A 16,174-nucleotide genomic window follows, 5' to 3' on the forward strand; every position below is an offset into this window, starting at 1 on the left:
ATAAATTTCTAAAAAAGCATACTATGTAAATAAGTCGTCATCATCATCAGCTTCATTGGAGAAACAGCCCTTCTTGAGCCATAGCCTTTTTTAAAGATTCTACCAGACTGCATCTGGTTTTCACGCCTTTGGATTTCACAACAATAATTATTTTTACAGAGTAAGGTCATCAGCCTTTCATCCAACCCCCAAACTGGAGGATCAGGTCCCTGTATTTATGTCCCCCAGTGGCAGAGTTGACCACTTATACACCAAGGCACGAAGTTCTCTCTTTTTGCATTCCACAACTCATAGGGCTAAGGTGGAGATATTCTATCCCACCTCCACACAGGTGTAGTTAAAATCAGTAAATTGAAAAGAATTTTAAGTGAACACTTTATTTATAAATAAATTACAAAAAATCATAGTTGATGCAGCTTAATTTTTTGAGCCAAAGTTTCTTTTGTATGAAGAACTATTCATGAGATAAAAGAGTATGACAGCATGTCGAAATTTAACTCAATGGCAGTTTCCAAAGATCTTATAACTTAACAGCCATCAACAGTATAGCAGATGAAGTCACTTATATTTCATACAAAATTTGTACATGTTTTACAACATGTCTATGTACGTACAAACATTTCATTTGTAGTATAAACAATTATGAGTGGGAGTTCATTCAGGTATTTTTATTTGTTGCAGAGTTATAGAGATGGACGCATGGAAGGTATTTCAACACAAGGAATGCCCTTTTATGCATAGTTAGCACAGTGCATAAAATGAGAACATGTTTTCCTCTCTGTTTATAAAACTACTAAGTAAATTTTGTTGAAGTTTGTGATTAGGGTCTACACTAAAAGTTACATCACAGTTATGTTGGACATTGCCCCTTTTCTGAAGTAAAAATTATTGCATTTAATTACATTTCCCAAAAGTGACTACATTGTACATAAGCATGAAGTTTATCCCCATAAGAGGGGTTGAATGGTGATTGCTATTATCAAACTGTCATACTACTCTTCTCAGTTGCCACATTGGCAGACCGTTTATCCTATCTTTTGAATCATACTCCACTGTCTATCTATCTTATAATTAGGCTTACACTTAGCCTCAAGGACAGGGGGCACACCCCAATAATCTCTAATGTAATTGTTGGTTTCAAATGGTGCCAAGCTAGAGAAGATGTCTGCCAACATACTAGGGCTGAAACCCTGTACAGAACTGAGTGGGAGGTATAAGGATACTAATACTTGACATAACAAGAGAGAGAGAGAGAGAGAGAGATTAGAAATGTAAGAGAAGTATATTAAACGTTTTTAAGTATAATGATCATATAAAAAATATAATCTAAAAGATGGTATGACTGTGTGAATATTGAAATTCATTCAATAGAACAGTCTGTGACTGAATTCATAGCAGCATTTCTGTTGTTGATGGCCTCTTTCAACAGTTGCTCTGTATTTGAAGTAAATTAATAGTGATGCCAATATAGGATTTAAAATTACAAGGAACATATTTGGAATACCTGTGTTCTGCAGAGTATGCCTTCCCATTCTTGTTTATGGTAGAGATATTTTGTTCTGTTTGATAAGAGTATGTACAAATGAACAACAAGACCTAATACACCACGCAAAGCTGAGATATTTGGTTGTGGTAATATTAATTGGTTGCAGGCAGTAGACCTGGATATCGGAGAGAATGCAGTAATTAACTACTATCAGATTGGAAGGATTCAGAAAACTCTCACTGAAGGATTGGAAAATGTCCAGAAACCACCATTTCTTGTTAATCGGGAAACAGGTGCAATACTCCTTAACTTTGACCCACAAAAAGGAATGAAAGGATATTTTGACTTCATGGTAAATATATAACTTCCATTAATGTTATAACATCATTTAGAAATGTCTCACTTAACAAAGTAGTTTTCAGTAGCTTAGACCACATAAGAATGGATCATAGAATTTTGAGACTGATATTAGTGTTGTAAAAATTGGAAGTCATATAAGTTAAACAGATTCATTTCCTTCAAAATTATTTCCTCTTGACTGAATACAGTGATTCCAGTACTCCTGCCACCTGCTGAAGCACTTATGTTACTATGGGCCATTATTCATTTACCATGTTGCAATTTTGATGATTTCCGGTACATTCAGCAAGTGCAGAGTGAGCTGGTGTGGTCTCATGATGTAGTATCCAGGATCTTGATGTCCATTTTTATGCTGATTATAACAAAAACTCCAGCTTTAGATACTTCATAACTTCCAAACAAAACACCTGACTGCCTGCCTGCCTGTCTGCCACCATGAATTTTGTCGCACACATAAATGATCATGTTCTCACTTTCTGATGTTGGATGGCTGGTGTATGGGCTCTCTGTCATGAACATTTTGCCCTTTTGAACATTTCCATGCCCTACAGCTCGCTTGCATTCCAGCATGCCATTTTTTAGGAGTACACTAAAAGTTGGTAGTATTTTGCAGTACAGAAATGAATGACAAAAGTCTAAGAAATTACAAAATTCAACTGCACTTACTGTCTAGTGACCAAGAAAGAAATTGCTTGTTCAAAGCATTTTGAGAAGAAGAAAAACTTATTTACCTTGTCAAAGTTTAACCGTAAACAACTCAACACCTCTGTGGTAGTTTCAATATGGCACCTGTAAATCATGTGTTTTATCCATCACAACAGAACATTCAAAGGTTTGTTCACATGAATCGTGCATGAGTTTATTGATTTCGATGGTGCCCTCCTACATGTTTTGGCTTATAGACGTCATCATCATGCAGGTATACATTACTAGCTATTCTCGAACTATTGAATTGCTTTCTATGTAGGTGTGTGTTACAATACTACAATTATTGTCAATATATTGAAATTGCTAAAGTTGTTTTTCTTATATACATTTTGTCTAGATAAAAACTTTATGTTAACTACTATATACAAATGTTTATAATTATAAGATACACTTAGATATTCTGTTATAATATTATGTTGCAAACATATTATAATATATAGTGGTCTATGGACAATGTTCTGTTCCAATTTTGATCTCCTATGGGACAGTGGTGTTAGGAACCGGTTGGTGTGATGTACACCGCTATCTCTAGTCTGGTTTTTCTGTAAGTAATACATAAAATTAATACATAAATATAATAAACATTTTTTATTTTTTCTCAGTCGGATTTAATGTTGGCCAAGTATTGGTCTGTGTTTATATTCAAATTATGTTGCCTACTTACTACTTTATAGGCTCCTCTATTTTCTGTATTTCACTGTCCAATTTTGTCAACAGCCAGGGCAATATTTGTTGTTCTTTTCTGTATCGTATGTGTTATAACATAATTTAGGCATGGAATATTATGATCGAGACTTAAATGCAAATTCATAAGTCTATTTCAAGGCATGAAGCATCAATAAAAACCTCTAGTGACATAATTTCAAGGTGTAATCTTTTTTCTTTTTAACAGGTTTTGGCAAATGATACAGATGGTCTCCAGGATATGGCAAGGGTTTTCATATATCTTTTGCGTGAGGATCAGCGTGTTAGATTTGTACTTCGACAACATCCACCAGAGGTGCGGGAAAGGATAGACACTTTCCGAGAGTATGTACAGTGTATTACGATGCTTCTTTTCAAGTATTCTTGAGGACATATCTAATACCATACTTAAAAATAGTTCAAAAATCACCAGTTGAAAATTTTGGCTATGTGCAGATGCTATAAAATCTCAAAAGTAGCACTTATTTCAAAATAGATTTTATGTGATGGAACAGTAAAGGAAGAATCAAGTTCTAAGAAATTTTCTGCTTCAAGACAAATGGAGCACAGAGGATATTACATAATGGAGAGTTTGAGTTCCAGTAGTGTCAAAATGTTTCTCTTCTCCATGTCATCCAGACCAGCTCTGGGGTCCACCCAACCTCCTGTCCAGTGGGTACTGGGGGCTCTTTCAGGAGGAGGGGGTAAAGCAGCCAGGGTGTGAAGCTGACCACTCACCTCCAACTAGTGCTGAGATCAAGGAAATGTGGATCTATACATTCAGTGCCCCATACATCTTCATGGCGTAGTGCTTAATTAGTTAAACACAGGGACAACTTTGCCTTTACTGCAGCCAGGGAACACTTAACTCTTCAGGGTATAACATTATTGAACTTAATATGTGAACTAGGAAAGCTGGAAGGAGGAAGTTGATCAGTTGATGGGTATGTGATCAACATACATATTTACACAGGCTATTTGTGATAGCTAACATGTAAAACAGTTAAAGTGAACTTGCAGCTAACCTAACATCTTTATTCCTCTACTACACATAAATGGAGTTATCTGGTTGAGCATCCATTGTGGAAAGGAGATGCACCATGTGAAGGTGAATTTGGTGTTATGTTAGGACAGAAGTTAAAAGGTACAACAACCCTGTTGCATACATAGTACAAGAGTTAGTGGTTGTGGCTATTTCAAGGCATTTTCCTCAAATTTGCTTGGAGGGAATGAAGAAGAGAAAAAAATCTCTAGAGAGATGTTGCTAGAATTTTAGTATACATATGTGTTTGTAATTTGTTCAACAATAATGTGTCAACTGCAATGTAATGCTTCAAGTGAGAGATAACTGATGATTGTAAATGAGCTGCAATGGATGTAAAAGGAAGTGGTCATTGCCTGTTTTAAGATTCTACAGCTTTTATCTCCATGGACTGAGAATAACCATGAAAATCGTGAGGCAGTATAGCTGTTCTGTTGTCTAAGAATCAAACCAGAGAATTCACAGATAAGAAGTAAGGGTTCTAACAGCTATACTGACAATTTTCTTCAATTCTTCTGATGTTTTTAGTTTAATACATTCTTGACTTTGTTTTTAACAGAGTGCTGGGTAATGTGACAGGAGCCATCATCAATGTTGATGAATTTAAAGTGCATGAGAATCAAGATGGCTCAGTAGACAAGACCCGAACAGATCTTTATTTGCATTTTGTTGATCGTCGTGATCACTCTATAATGGAAGTTACCAGAGTACTTCACCTAATTGATCAAAATATTGAACGGCTGGATAAGCTTTTCAAGGTATGTCAAGTTTCTTTTACAACTGTAAATAAATACAAATGACAGAAGTCTAAAAACATTTTATAGTCTGCTAGCTGTCCTACCTATGCAGTATTTCTATGTTCATGTACAGTCTAACTAACTAAGTAATGCAGTGGAGCTGAGTCCTTCTTGAGAAGCCACTAGCTGTGCAGCTACTCAGATATTTTCCGACTTTTTATGGAACCCAAAAGTTCATTAACATGTTCACAAGTGCCCTCCACTGGTCTTTATCCTGAGTCAGATCAATCCAGTTCACACCACCCTATCATGTCCCTCTAACATCCATTTTAATATTATTCTCCCACCTACATCTAGCTCTTCCTCATGGTCTCTTTCCTTCTGGCTTTCACACCAAAATCCTTTATGCATTCCTCTTCTCCCCAATTTGTGCTACATTCCTTGCTCTTCCTGTCCTCACTGACTTTGATCATTATAATTATACTTGACGAAGAGTTCAAGTTATGAAGTTCCTAACTAGTTTTATGGGTACCCCGGACTGTGTGAGAATATTGTACAATACTGAAACACAGGTTTTCTTGAAGTTGATGAATAACTGATGCACTGTCTCACTGTATATTTGTGTCTGTGAATGGTTGAGCTCACTCATCTCAGATCCAAAAAAAACTTTCATATGCAAAGATGTAACTCTTTTACTGACACAAGCAAATAGCACCAGCATTTCTATGAACTTTCCAAAAGGAACTCTGTAAACGTAAAATTGGTCAGATTTCCATTTTCAGCCTTCAGAAACTGAAGGGCAAGTTCAGTTAAAACCTAAATCTGAGGAACTGTAAAATCAGTTAAAATTTAACATTGTTCCTATGCGCTTTTGATTTACACAAACAAAATAAAGCAGAAAAGATGTCAATTCTGAGAGTATAGAATTGAAGTTTCATTATGTATTCATTGGACTGTTGGATTTTGTGTTCTGAATTGCAGGAATTCAATGTGCTGGATACTCAGCCAGCAGAAACACTGCCACTCACGGGGGACATGGAGAGCCTAGTCATGATGTGGTTGGTGGGGACAACTGTGTTTCTGGGCCTACTTCTTATCTTTGTTGTATCAATATGTCTGTCTCAGAGGGCTCGTTACCAGCGTCAGTTGAAGGCTGCCACAGCAACTGCATTTGGTAACTTGCATCACTTTGCAGTGTTTGCACCACATAATTATTGATGAATAATAATGACAGTCAGTAATAGCAGATCTTGCCTATTGTAAACCCCACAGATGAACTAGAATCTGCTACATAAAACTCTATAAATATGCAGTACTATACACAGTAATCAGTACTTATTAACACCTGCCTTCCAGTCAGAACCATTGTAGGTAATTACAGCAAATCAAAATCACCTTTAGTTTTGTCTTTTCTGCTCAACACTCAAAGTATATGAGTACACTTTTTTTCATGTTAAAATGTTCATGTGAAATCTGTCGAACACTTTCTTCATCAATGTTGGCTAATTAAGCAACTCCTCGAATGCTCAGACAATGATTTTTGTCAAACAATTTCACCAACTTTTTCAATGTTAGCATCTTTTATTGACGTGCAAGGCTGACCAGGAAGTGGATCGTCTTCGATCTCTCCCCTTCCCTCTTTAAATAATTTGAACCACTTGAAAACTTGAGTATGAGATAGATGTTCATCTCCATAAATTTCCATCAACAAAGTGTATGTTTCTGTAGCAGATTTTCCAAATTTTGCGAGCAATTTCACATTGACACGTTGCTCTACTTTAACACTTAACATAATTCTGACAGATCTCAGATATAAGGTAATATCCTATAATTTGGCTATTGAGACTGAGGAAAACCACAAAAAGAATCTCATAGTATCTAGACTCCAAAGTGAGATTTGAGGCTAGGATGTCCCAAACACATGACATATGTCTGCACCTTCCAAGCACTTATAATTACATAGCTACTAATTGTTTATTGCTGTGTTAATTGTGTTTCTGATTTTCATAGGATCAAATGAATCTGACCTGAATCGAGTAACTGGTCGAGTGCCCAACACAAATATGCATAGTGTAGAAGGCTCCAACCCCATATGGATGCAGGCATATGAAAATGAATGGTACAAAGAAGATGACTCAGTCAGGTACTTTTGACAATAAGGAATGTGAATATAACTAAACAAGCAACTAGCTGCCATATCAGTTTAATTCCATGGCACAGGATCTTGGGAACGTAACTTGAAGATCTGCCACATTCATCACAAAACTTCTCAGAGGATCCACAATCTTGCAGATCATTTTTTAAAGATCCATTTTAATATTAGCCCCATATGCACCTACATTACCCATGTGTTTTCTATCCAAGAGGTTTCTTGACCAAAATCTTCTCCATTGTCTCGCTTGGTTCATCTCTCTTTGGCACACTGTTCTCAAAAACCCCCACCTGTACCTCAGAGAGTGTGAGCTGAGCTTTCATCCCACAATAAAGATGTGAATATAGAGCCTGAAATAGGAATACAAATTAAAGAAATTTCCGTTTCCAGTCAAACTTCAGAGCGGGATTCTCTAGATGAAAATGCTGTTGCTACTGAAAATGCAAGACAAACTCCGCAGGGTGCCAAACCATTTTTCGGACAGACATGCACATATACAGATTCTTGCAACAGGTGAGAAGACACTCTTATTAGAACTTCAGGCTGAGACAGTCATCTTAAAGGAAGTACAGAGTGTTACTGCTTTAACTAATGTGCTCACGCCAGTAAGTGTGGATCTGGTAAATACTTTGACTGTACCATATGGCTACACACATGCAACATTTCTTATTAGGGTTCGGTCACACTGGAAGCAAATCTGTGTGAACTCTGGCACGTCCATGCAAGCTGGTCACAGTACTCATAATTATTTGTACAAAATTAGGCATCATTGCTTGAAATCGCTTATTGATTGCACAGGTTTGTTTTTGGGTTTTCATGCAAATGATGACTGTAGAGTTGATGAGATCTGTCTTCAAAGAAAGGGCTTTGGCGAATGTAATGGGTTAACATCATAATCAACAGGCTTAGACTGGAATCCATTTAAATGTCCAAGTAAGGGTTTCAGCAGCAGATATAACTTAGTTATGATAATTACAGTACATTGAACTGAATGCTACCTTCATTGTTGAAATAGGCTTTAAATGCTTCTTTAATATTAGATGCATGTTGAGCTGACCTGTTGTTCGATCTTGATTCCTTTATAATAGTATGTCTACATCTGCACTGAAATTCAACAAAACAATAGTGAAGGGCAGTTTTCCCACTAAGTGAACAAATCTCTTGGGAAGGACAACTTTTAAAAGTCCAAAAATTAAAAAAAAAAATCTGTGACAAAAGAAACACCTGCAGGCAAAAACGAAAATATGCTGTACAGTGAATTGAACAATGATGTGATAAGAATACTCAAGATAGATTACTAGAAAGAGAGCTAATCTTTCACATCAAGATGGGCAGCTTCGACAACTCTGGAGCAAGCTAGTGATAATTAGTTCTTGATAACTTTGCTGCAGTTTCTGAATATTTCTCTAACTAGCAAAGGTCTGTTCACATGAAATTATGGAAAGTTTTTATTGAAGTAGAAGAGATGTCAAGATCACTAATACTAACATGAGCTCCTTCCCCTGCGACCTTTTCATACCACTGGAGCTCAAACAGAACTTAACTGCAATGTTATTCACAGTCGTTGCCCAAGAAACTGGCAACTGACAAATTATTTTACAAATTTTCAGCAAATAAGAAATTGCATGTAGGTAATTTAATTAATGAAATTTATGCAGCTTACCTTAATATTTACTTTTAACCATTCTGTTGGAAAAATATGGTCTTGAATGAATCCTCCATAGCACTTAACTGTAAACATCAAATGTCATCATAAAATATTAATATTTCATTCTATGCAAGAATAATTTACAGAAAGGATATGTAAATCTTGACTACCATCATCATCACAATTCAGAGTTCTGTCAGCTGGGATATAATGCCATGTAGTCCACTGGAAGTTAACCAGAGTTTAAGAGGTGCAGGCTTGCTACCTGCTTCGTGCTGATTTCTTAATTGGCAACATGTTCCTCTGACACACTGGTCAGCTTTCAATGGACTATATGGCGTTATATCCCGGAGGGTAGCACTCTTCATAACCATCACTGTGAGAACCTCAAATCCTACAACATACAGTATTCTCATGCTAGAAAAATTGTCAAAAAAGTGGTTTTTATCAAGTATATATCTTCATCTGGATATATGGTCATTGATTAATTGTTCATGCATTATCACTTGCAGTACTACCACTTTGTGCTTGCATGAAGATGCTAGCCCCCATGTGAAATATAAGTTCACACATATCCACTTGTAATGTGATTGCACCCAAAGAAAAACAAGGGACCATATGTTCTTGTAATAAATTTCTGATATACTTTTCATTCATATTTGCTTGCTAAAGGTACACACAAATTAATGTCTCCCCTTAACCATTGTAATGTTCTTTAAAATAAATGCCAGTCAGCTGTGCTGTTTCAGTATGGTTATACTTGAGGCCACGCCTTAGCTCAAGTGGTTGGTTGCTGGCTTCCCACAGCGGCAGCCTGGGTTCGATCCCGGGTCTGGTCAAGTGGGATTTGGACAAAGTGGCACTGGGGCGGGTTTTCTCCGAGTACTTCGGGGTCCCCAGCCAATCTTCATTCCACCAATTGTCCATCATCATAATCACCCGGGGCAGGCTACAATAGGCCAGTCAGTGGCCGCCATGGCGAGTGGACCCAGTCGGACTCCAACCTCCCACTAAGGGAATTTAAAAGCGGCCTCCGTAGTCTAGGGATAACATTCCCACCTCGTGACTCAAGGTACGCGGGTTCAAACCTGGCGAAGGTTGTGGAATTTTTAAGGGTNGAATTTAATATTTTTTAAATGGTTATACCTGCAATATTTCACTCCCATATGGAGTGATATTTATTTTATGGTTAAAATTCATAATGCAAGTTGTATCTTACCTTTTTTACTTTTTGTGTTTTAACCATGGAGTGTCTTGGGGGGGGGCTGATATTGCAGCATTCAATATAACTGGAGGAGAAATTAAGTCCATAATGTTGAAATGATTACTGTTATGAAATTACATATAACTCTGTAAATAGACAAGCATCTAGGTTATCTTAAATATTCTGTACTAAAAATTTGCCTTCTTTGCATGACTCATCTGCCATCTCATTGCAGCCAGTCCAACATGATACATAATAATGCAGCTGTGAATGAGCAGAATGACCTGAACCGCATGGGTACAACGTATCATCAAAATCTGTATCAGCATCTGGACAAGCTGAGCAACCCTCTCCTCAGCAAGAAGCTTGAGACAACTGAGCTTTAATCTGACATTAGTCAACACCCCCAGCAATGAAGTGTTCATAGTAACTTGTATTTCTGGTATTGTTCTGTAGTGATATTTCCAATCATCACCCAGTATGAATTAATACAAGGTATGGGTACTCCTCACTTCATGCAATTTAGAAAAATCTGATATTTTAATGCTCTCAGCTCATCTAGACTGATTTCAATTACTAACACTTGCCTTCATACAAATTGCTTCCAGGTCACTTGAGTATTGTGTGGGTGGCAAAGGAGGACAAATCTGGGCTAGCTAATGTTTAATTTGTATGATTTCAGTCTGTGAGGAGTACCTGCACAAAATTTTTAATTCAGATATTCCATAGAGTGAAAACTTGCCACAAAGAATCTTTCATCCTTAGTTTATTTTGATTGTTATTATTGTACATTACAATGACTCTTGAAACGTTAACAGTGATACTGTATTTTGTATATAGTCAAACTGGAAAATGTGTGTATGTGTATGTGTTTGCTGCCTAAATTATTACATCGAACTTTTTAATAAACTTTTTTTACTGTGAATTGTGTTTTTTCAGCACCTTTAAATTTCCCAAATTGTAGAAGTTTGTAATGAAGAAAGTTCATCAGCCTCCATTCAATCACAGTATGGCCAAATATAAATCGGTCCAAAAGATGGAATATTTTGTGAGTGCATGTGCATAGAACATGCCTTTTTATGTAAATGAAGGTGAAATGCTAAGCTTCCATGTGTCTACTGTAGGTAAAGCTGTTTGCACGAGTGCCATGAGTGTACGTGAAATTATCATGATACCTATTTTGTGTCTGTAAAAAAAATAAGTCACAAAGGGAGAGCATATAGCTACATGCTACACATCATTTCCAAGGGAATAAAATTCCTTAGGAAAGGCCTATAGGAAAACATCATTTGTGTGTTGCATATTGTCTCACAAGGATGTTTAGAAATGTTAACCAAACTGAAGTAAGAATGACTTAGGCATAAGAGTGATTTGTTGATGTAATACTGAGCCATATTGAACAAAAAACGTGTTCTGGTTTAAATTATAAATTTATGTTCTGCAGTGGGACATTAGTAAAGGGCAATGTTAGACCTCATAATGTACTGTATGAACTGTGGACGGTTAGGCTGATACCAAGATTACCTGTGACACTAGAACCAGATGTTCAACACAGTCAACACTGAAGCCAGTCTCTTGGACACAGCTTTGAAAAGTTTTATTCACTTGACAACCTTGTTTGTACTTTATTCATTTACTAACTTATCTTTCTATGTCATGTCAGTCTCAGTTATATGTCAAGCACGTTTTTTTTTTATTTTAACATAACAGAGAACTGTATAAATTACCAAGTTAAATATTGTTACACATATGAGTGTGACTATAGATGGGTTTAGGATTGATTTTTAGGATAAATGATACAAACTCCGTCCCAAGTGCAAACAATATATATTATATGTCTTTGATCTTGCTCTCTTCTACACTACATGTTTTGGCCTCTAACGGCCATCATCAGGTGTATACTCTTATGTTGCTGCCACACTGAACTCAGTCTAAAATTTAACATTTAAAAAACACATTGTTATTTTCTTCGTTATTATCAACATCTACCTCGTTGATATCTGTCTACATACCAGACAGATATTCTGCAGCTACTCAAGAATTTCCCAGCATCTTATGGAACCCGAAGGTTCATCACTGTGTTCACAAGAGCCCTCCACTGGTCCCTATCCTGATCCAGATCTATCCAATGCATACCATCCCATCCTATCTCTCTAAGATCCATTCTAATATTGTCCACCCACCTACACCTTGGTCTTCCCAGTAGTCTCTTTCCTTCTGGCTTTCTCACCAATATCCTATATGCATTCCTCGCCTCCCCCATTCATGCTACATGCCCTGCCAACCTCATCCTCATTGACTAGTGATACTGAACACAGTTCAAAAATAGAAATAGGTGGGGGGGAAATCTCTGCAGTACAAGAGATCTGGTTGTTTTTTTTTTATTAATTAATTAAAAACTTGGTAACCCAGAACTTAATTACAATTAAAACTAAGTCACTTCCACTGAATTACGTAGTACTTTAACATTTAACTAGTTCGAACGGTTTCTTCCGTTTGAGTCGTCTTATGATATATTTCACGCTGAGAAGTCTGAACGCTTCATTGTTGACATGGTTTTGGAGTCTCTTTTCATGAGAGGTGGCGGACTTAGCGATGATATCTGTAACAGTCTCCATCCCAAGGTCACGATGGAGATCACTGTTTTGAACGTATCATGGTGCGTTGACAGTACATTTTAGTACTTTGTTCTGATAGCGTTGAATCACTTGAATATTGCATTCACTGGCGCAGCCCCAGAGCTGGATACCATAACAGTCCCACCTGGTTTTCCTGGACCTTCTAATGGCATATTCTAAAGCAAAGTTGAAAAGGAGTGGTGATAAAGTAGCTCCTTGTTTTAGACCATTCTGGATAGGGAAATTATCAGACAAATGTTTAAGTATACGGACTTTACCATGTTTCATTTAAACACATTTTAATCAGCCTAACTGGTGTCATGGGTACCCCAAACTCTATGAGAATATTCTACATTACTTCCTCCTAACTGAATCATAGACTTCCTTGAAGTATATGAATAGCTGATGTACTGTCTCACTGTACTCACATTTTCTCCTGTATTTGATGAGTAAAAAAAAATCTGATCAGTAGTTGATCTGTTATGTTGAAACCAACATTGATAATCCCCAATAATTTCATCTGTGTATGGACTTAATCTTGGGAGAAGAATATTGGACAAAATCTTGTATGAAGTTGATAGCAGTGATATCTCCTGACAGTTACTACAGTCGCTTTTATCACCCTTCTTGTGAACTGGTACAATAAGAGACTCCTTCCATTGATTACGCTATTTTTCCTTATTCCAAACAGTATTAATTATCTTATAGATCTCTGAACATAATATTTCACCTCTTGCTTGAATAAGTTCTGCCAGAATTTGATCACTACCTGGCGATTTAAATCATTTCAATTTTGCAATAGCAATTTCAACGTCAAAAGGGCTAGGATCAGGTACTAATGGCTCAGCTCCCTGTATTTCTATCCACCTAACACCACTAACCCTATGTACATTCAATAACTGACCATGCCATGGTGACAAGGGACCCACGTAACATGGACGATAAACGTTTTAAAAAGAAAATATGCAGCATAAATAGAGATCTTTGGAAATATTATGCTTATTCATAAAACAGGCAAAATATGTATTTATATGCACCATCAAACCATGTCTAAACTTTAAGAAATAAAGTAATTTATACATATATCCAAATAAGCATACTTTTTGGTTGCAAGAAAGAAATATGCATCTACATTAAAATGTGGATGGAGAAATCAAATTTCACTTCTTTTTAGGCAGGACAAAAAGCATGATTCTATGAAGGATTTCATATAATTCAACACTTTTCACAGTTGGGTGATATGTAGGGTTGAAAGAAAAAGCTCATCCTTTTACTTATTTATTATGTTAGTTAACACTAAACATGTTTATGTACACAACATGGGCTGGAGAACTATAAGCTGTTTTCTTCAGGAGTACAATACAAATTTAAAACTACAAGTCCAACATAACCAAGGGTTAAGAATGGGGTTTAGATTTTCTCAGTAAGCAAGGACAGGAGTCAGTTGAGTGCAGGATAATGTGTGCCAATTATATTCAGTTAACCTTTCTTTCAATTTATAGCTTATGTCACAGAAGTAAACACTCCAGCACAGCAAAGCATTGTGTATAAGAAAGAGAAAATTCAGAATAAATTGTAACCTAGAAGAAAAGAACCAATGTTACATACACTATTCAAGTTATTTTTGCAAGTGTTATAACATTAAATATTAAATATATATAATATGTAATTTCAGTAACTAATTAAAGGAATATTAACATTTCATAAATGAATGAAATCATAGAAATTCATTAGTATTAATTAAAATATTCTGGGAATTCGTGGCACATCTCTTGATCTGAAATGCTGTATCTAATAGCTGAAATAACAGCTGTATTCTCTGTATCATTTATTTTACCTTAAGTGTAATGGTTTATAATATTCTTTCTATTGTAAACATGACTGTTGCTATGCATGGAATACCCCACTACACTGATTTTAGTACCCTGATAACTATATGTCCCAATATGGTTCTGTGATAAAAAATAATCTTTTCACAAAGAAAATTCCACCAGGCTTTAATACAATTTGTTCACATTTCTTGGATCCACTCATGGCACTGCAGATCCCACCATGAACAGATATTCAAACAGAGTTCTATCTTGTGGGATACAACACCATGTAGTCCAGTGGAAGTCAATCAGCGTGACGGAGGTACATGTTGCCCCCATCTCCATTCAATCTTCAAGATAGGGGCAACATGTTCCTCTGAAGAGTTGGCAGACTTCCAACAGACTACACAATGCTACACCCCAGACAGAACTCTTCATGACCATCAAGTCCTACACATTTAAAACTATTTAATTACCAGTCCAAATAAGTATAGAAAGAACATTATAATTCACTGAAAAATGTCAAATGTGGAAAATAATACCTTGAAAGACATTTAGAGTTACGCCAATTACATGAACCTTAGCCATTTCTCAACAGATCTTAAATCCCCCAGTACCAGGGTGACAGCAGCCAATTACATTAACCTTAGCCATTTATCAATAGATCAGAAATCCCCCAGTACCAGGGTGATAACAGCCAAAATTTATCTTGAGATATAACAGTATTAATATTGAAGAAGTGCAGTGCTTGGCCAGTCAAGACCATGTATGTGTCATAACAGTGGCCCATCATTCGTCTCTTAAGAATTCCACTGCATTAGAATCTCTATACCACAACCTGAGAGAAACTCCAATGTTTATTCTACAAAAATATTATTAACACATACTAATAAAATAAAACTGACATCTCTTAGATATGAAACCCACTGCTCCAGTTAAAGAATTGGAACAAAATACTGCACTTAAACATTGGAAATGCAGTTGGCATAATCACAAACTGAGTATTTGGCACTTTCTCTTGAATGAGAATCATATATTTGAGTATTTTCAATCTGGAAGTTAAATAATTATAAGTACTTAACAATAACCTGAGTGACTGCTCTAACTATTGGCAAGAATGGTTGATGCAGAAAATGTAGTAGCCAGACTACTGATCTATAAATAAATTAAAACCAAAAACATAAAAAGTACCACAAACAAGAGATCTCCCCTAGCTTCCACCCTTGGTATAACAAGACTGTTCCTGCTGCTGGCAAGTACTGGCCATTTGCATACAATGAATAGATATCACCATGATTCAGAACTTGACGATTCCACTCATAATTAAGCTTTTAGAACAACGCTAGCGCTCCTTTATAATCATTTGCATTTACAAATAAGGTATGTGAATACATTAAAACCAGGTACATTTTAGACTACAGTAAATTTCTCCAATGTTCAGTTTGTCTTATCTTAAAAAATGTTGATTATAAAAACATAAAAAGGATAAAGAAAACCATAAATCTTTAACAGTACACAAACATTTTCTCCCTACTGCATGTATATACTACTACTAGTGGGGTGAGACTAAGTCCCTTGTACTGCAGCCACTTCTGGCCTATTGTACCAGCCCCAGATGATGGGTGAGGGTGATCATGGAGCAATTGTTGGAATGAAGATTGGCAGGAGAAATCGAAGTACTTGGAGAAAACCTGCCCCAGCGTCACTTTGTCCACCACAAATCC

General features: G+C 36.4%; 1 protein-coding gene across 3 annotated transcripts in view; it reads left to right on the forward strand.

Annotated features, from left to right (window-relative positions):
- The window catches only part of LOC111866981 (cadherin-23), a 146,657-nt gene extending 134,881 nt beyond the window's left edge, over positions 1-11,776 (forward strand). For all 3 annotated transcript variants that reach the window (XM_023856384.2, XM_023856386.2, XM_033752494.1), the window contains 7 exons: positions 1,653-1,838; positions 3,447-3,583; positions 4,840-5,038; positions 5,999-6,191; positions 7,028-7,160; positions 7,560-7,682; positions 10,257-11,776. In XM_023856384.2, coding sequence (XP_023712152.1) covers positions 1,653-1,838; positions 3,447-3,583; positions 4,840-5,038; positions 5,999-6,191; positions 7,028-7,160; positions 7,560-7,682; positions 10,257-10,407 — 1,122 coding nt within the window. In that variant the 3' untranslated portion in view covers positions 10,408-11,776. The remainder of the gene's footprint in view (positions 1-1,652; positions 1,839-3,446; positions 3,584-4,839; positions 5,039-5,998; positions 6,192-7,027; positions 7,161-7,559; positions 7,683-10,256) is intronic.
- Positions 11,777-16,174: the final 4,398 nt, after the last annotated feature.

The sequence above is a fragment of the Cryptotermes secundus genome, unplaced genomic scaffold (genome assembly GCF_002891405.2).
Source record: "Cryptotermes secundus unplaced genomic scaffold, Csec_1.0 scaffold1339, whole genome shotgun sequence".
NCBI classification, from domain to species: Eukaryota; Metazoa; Arthropoda; class Insecta; order Blattodea; family Kalotermitidae; genus Cryptotermes; species Cryptotermes secundus.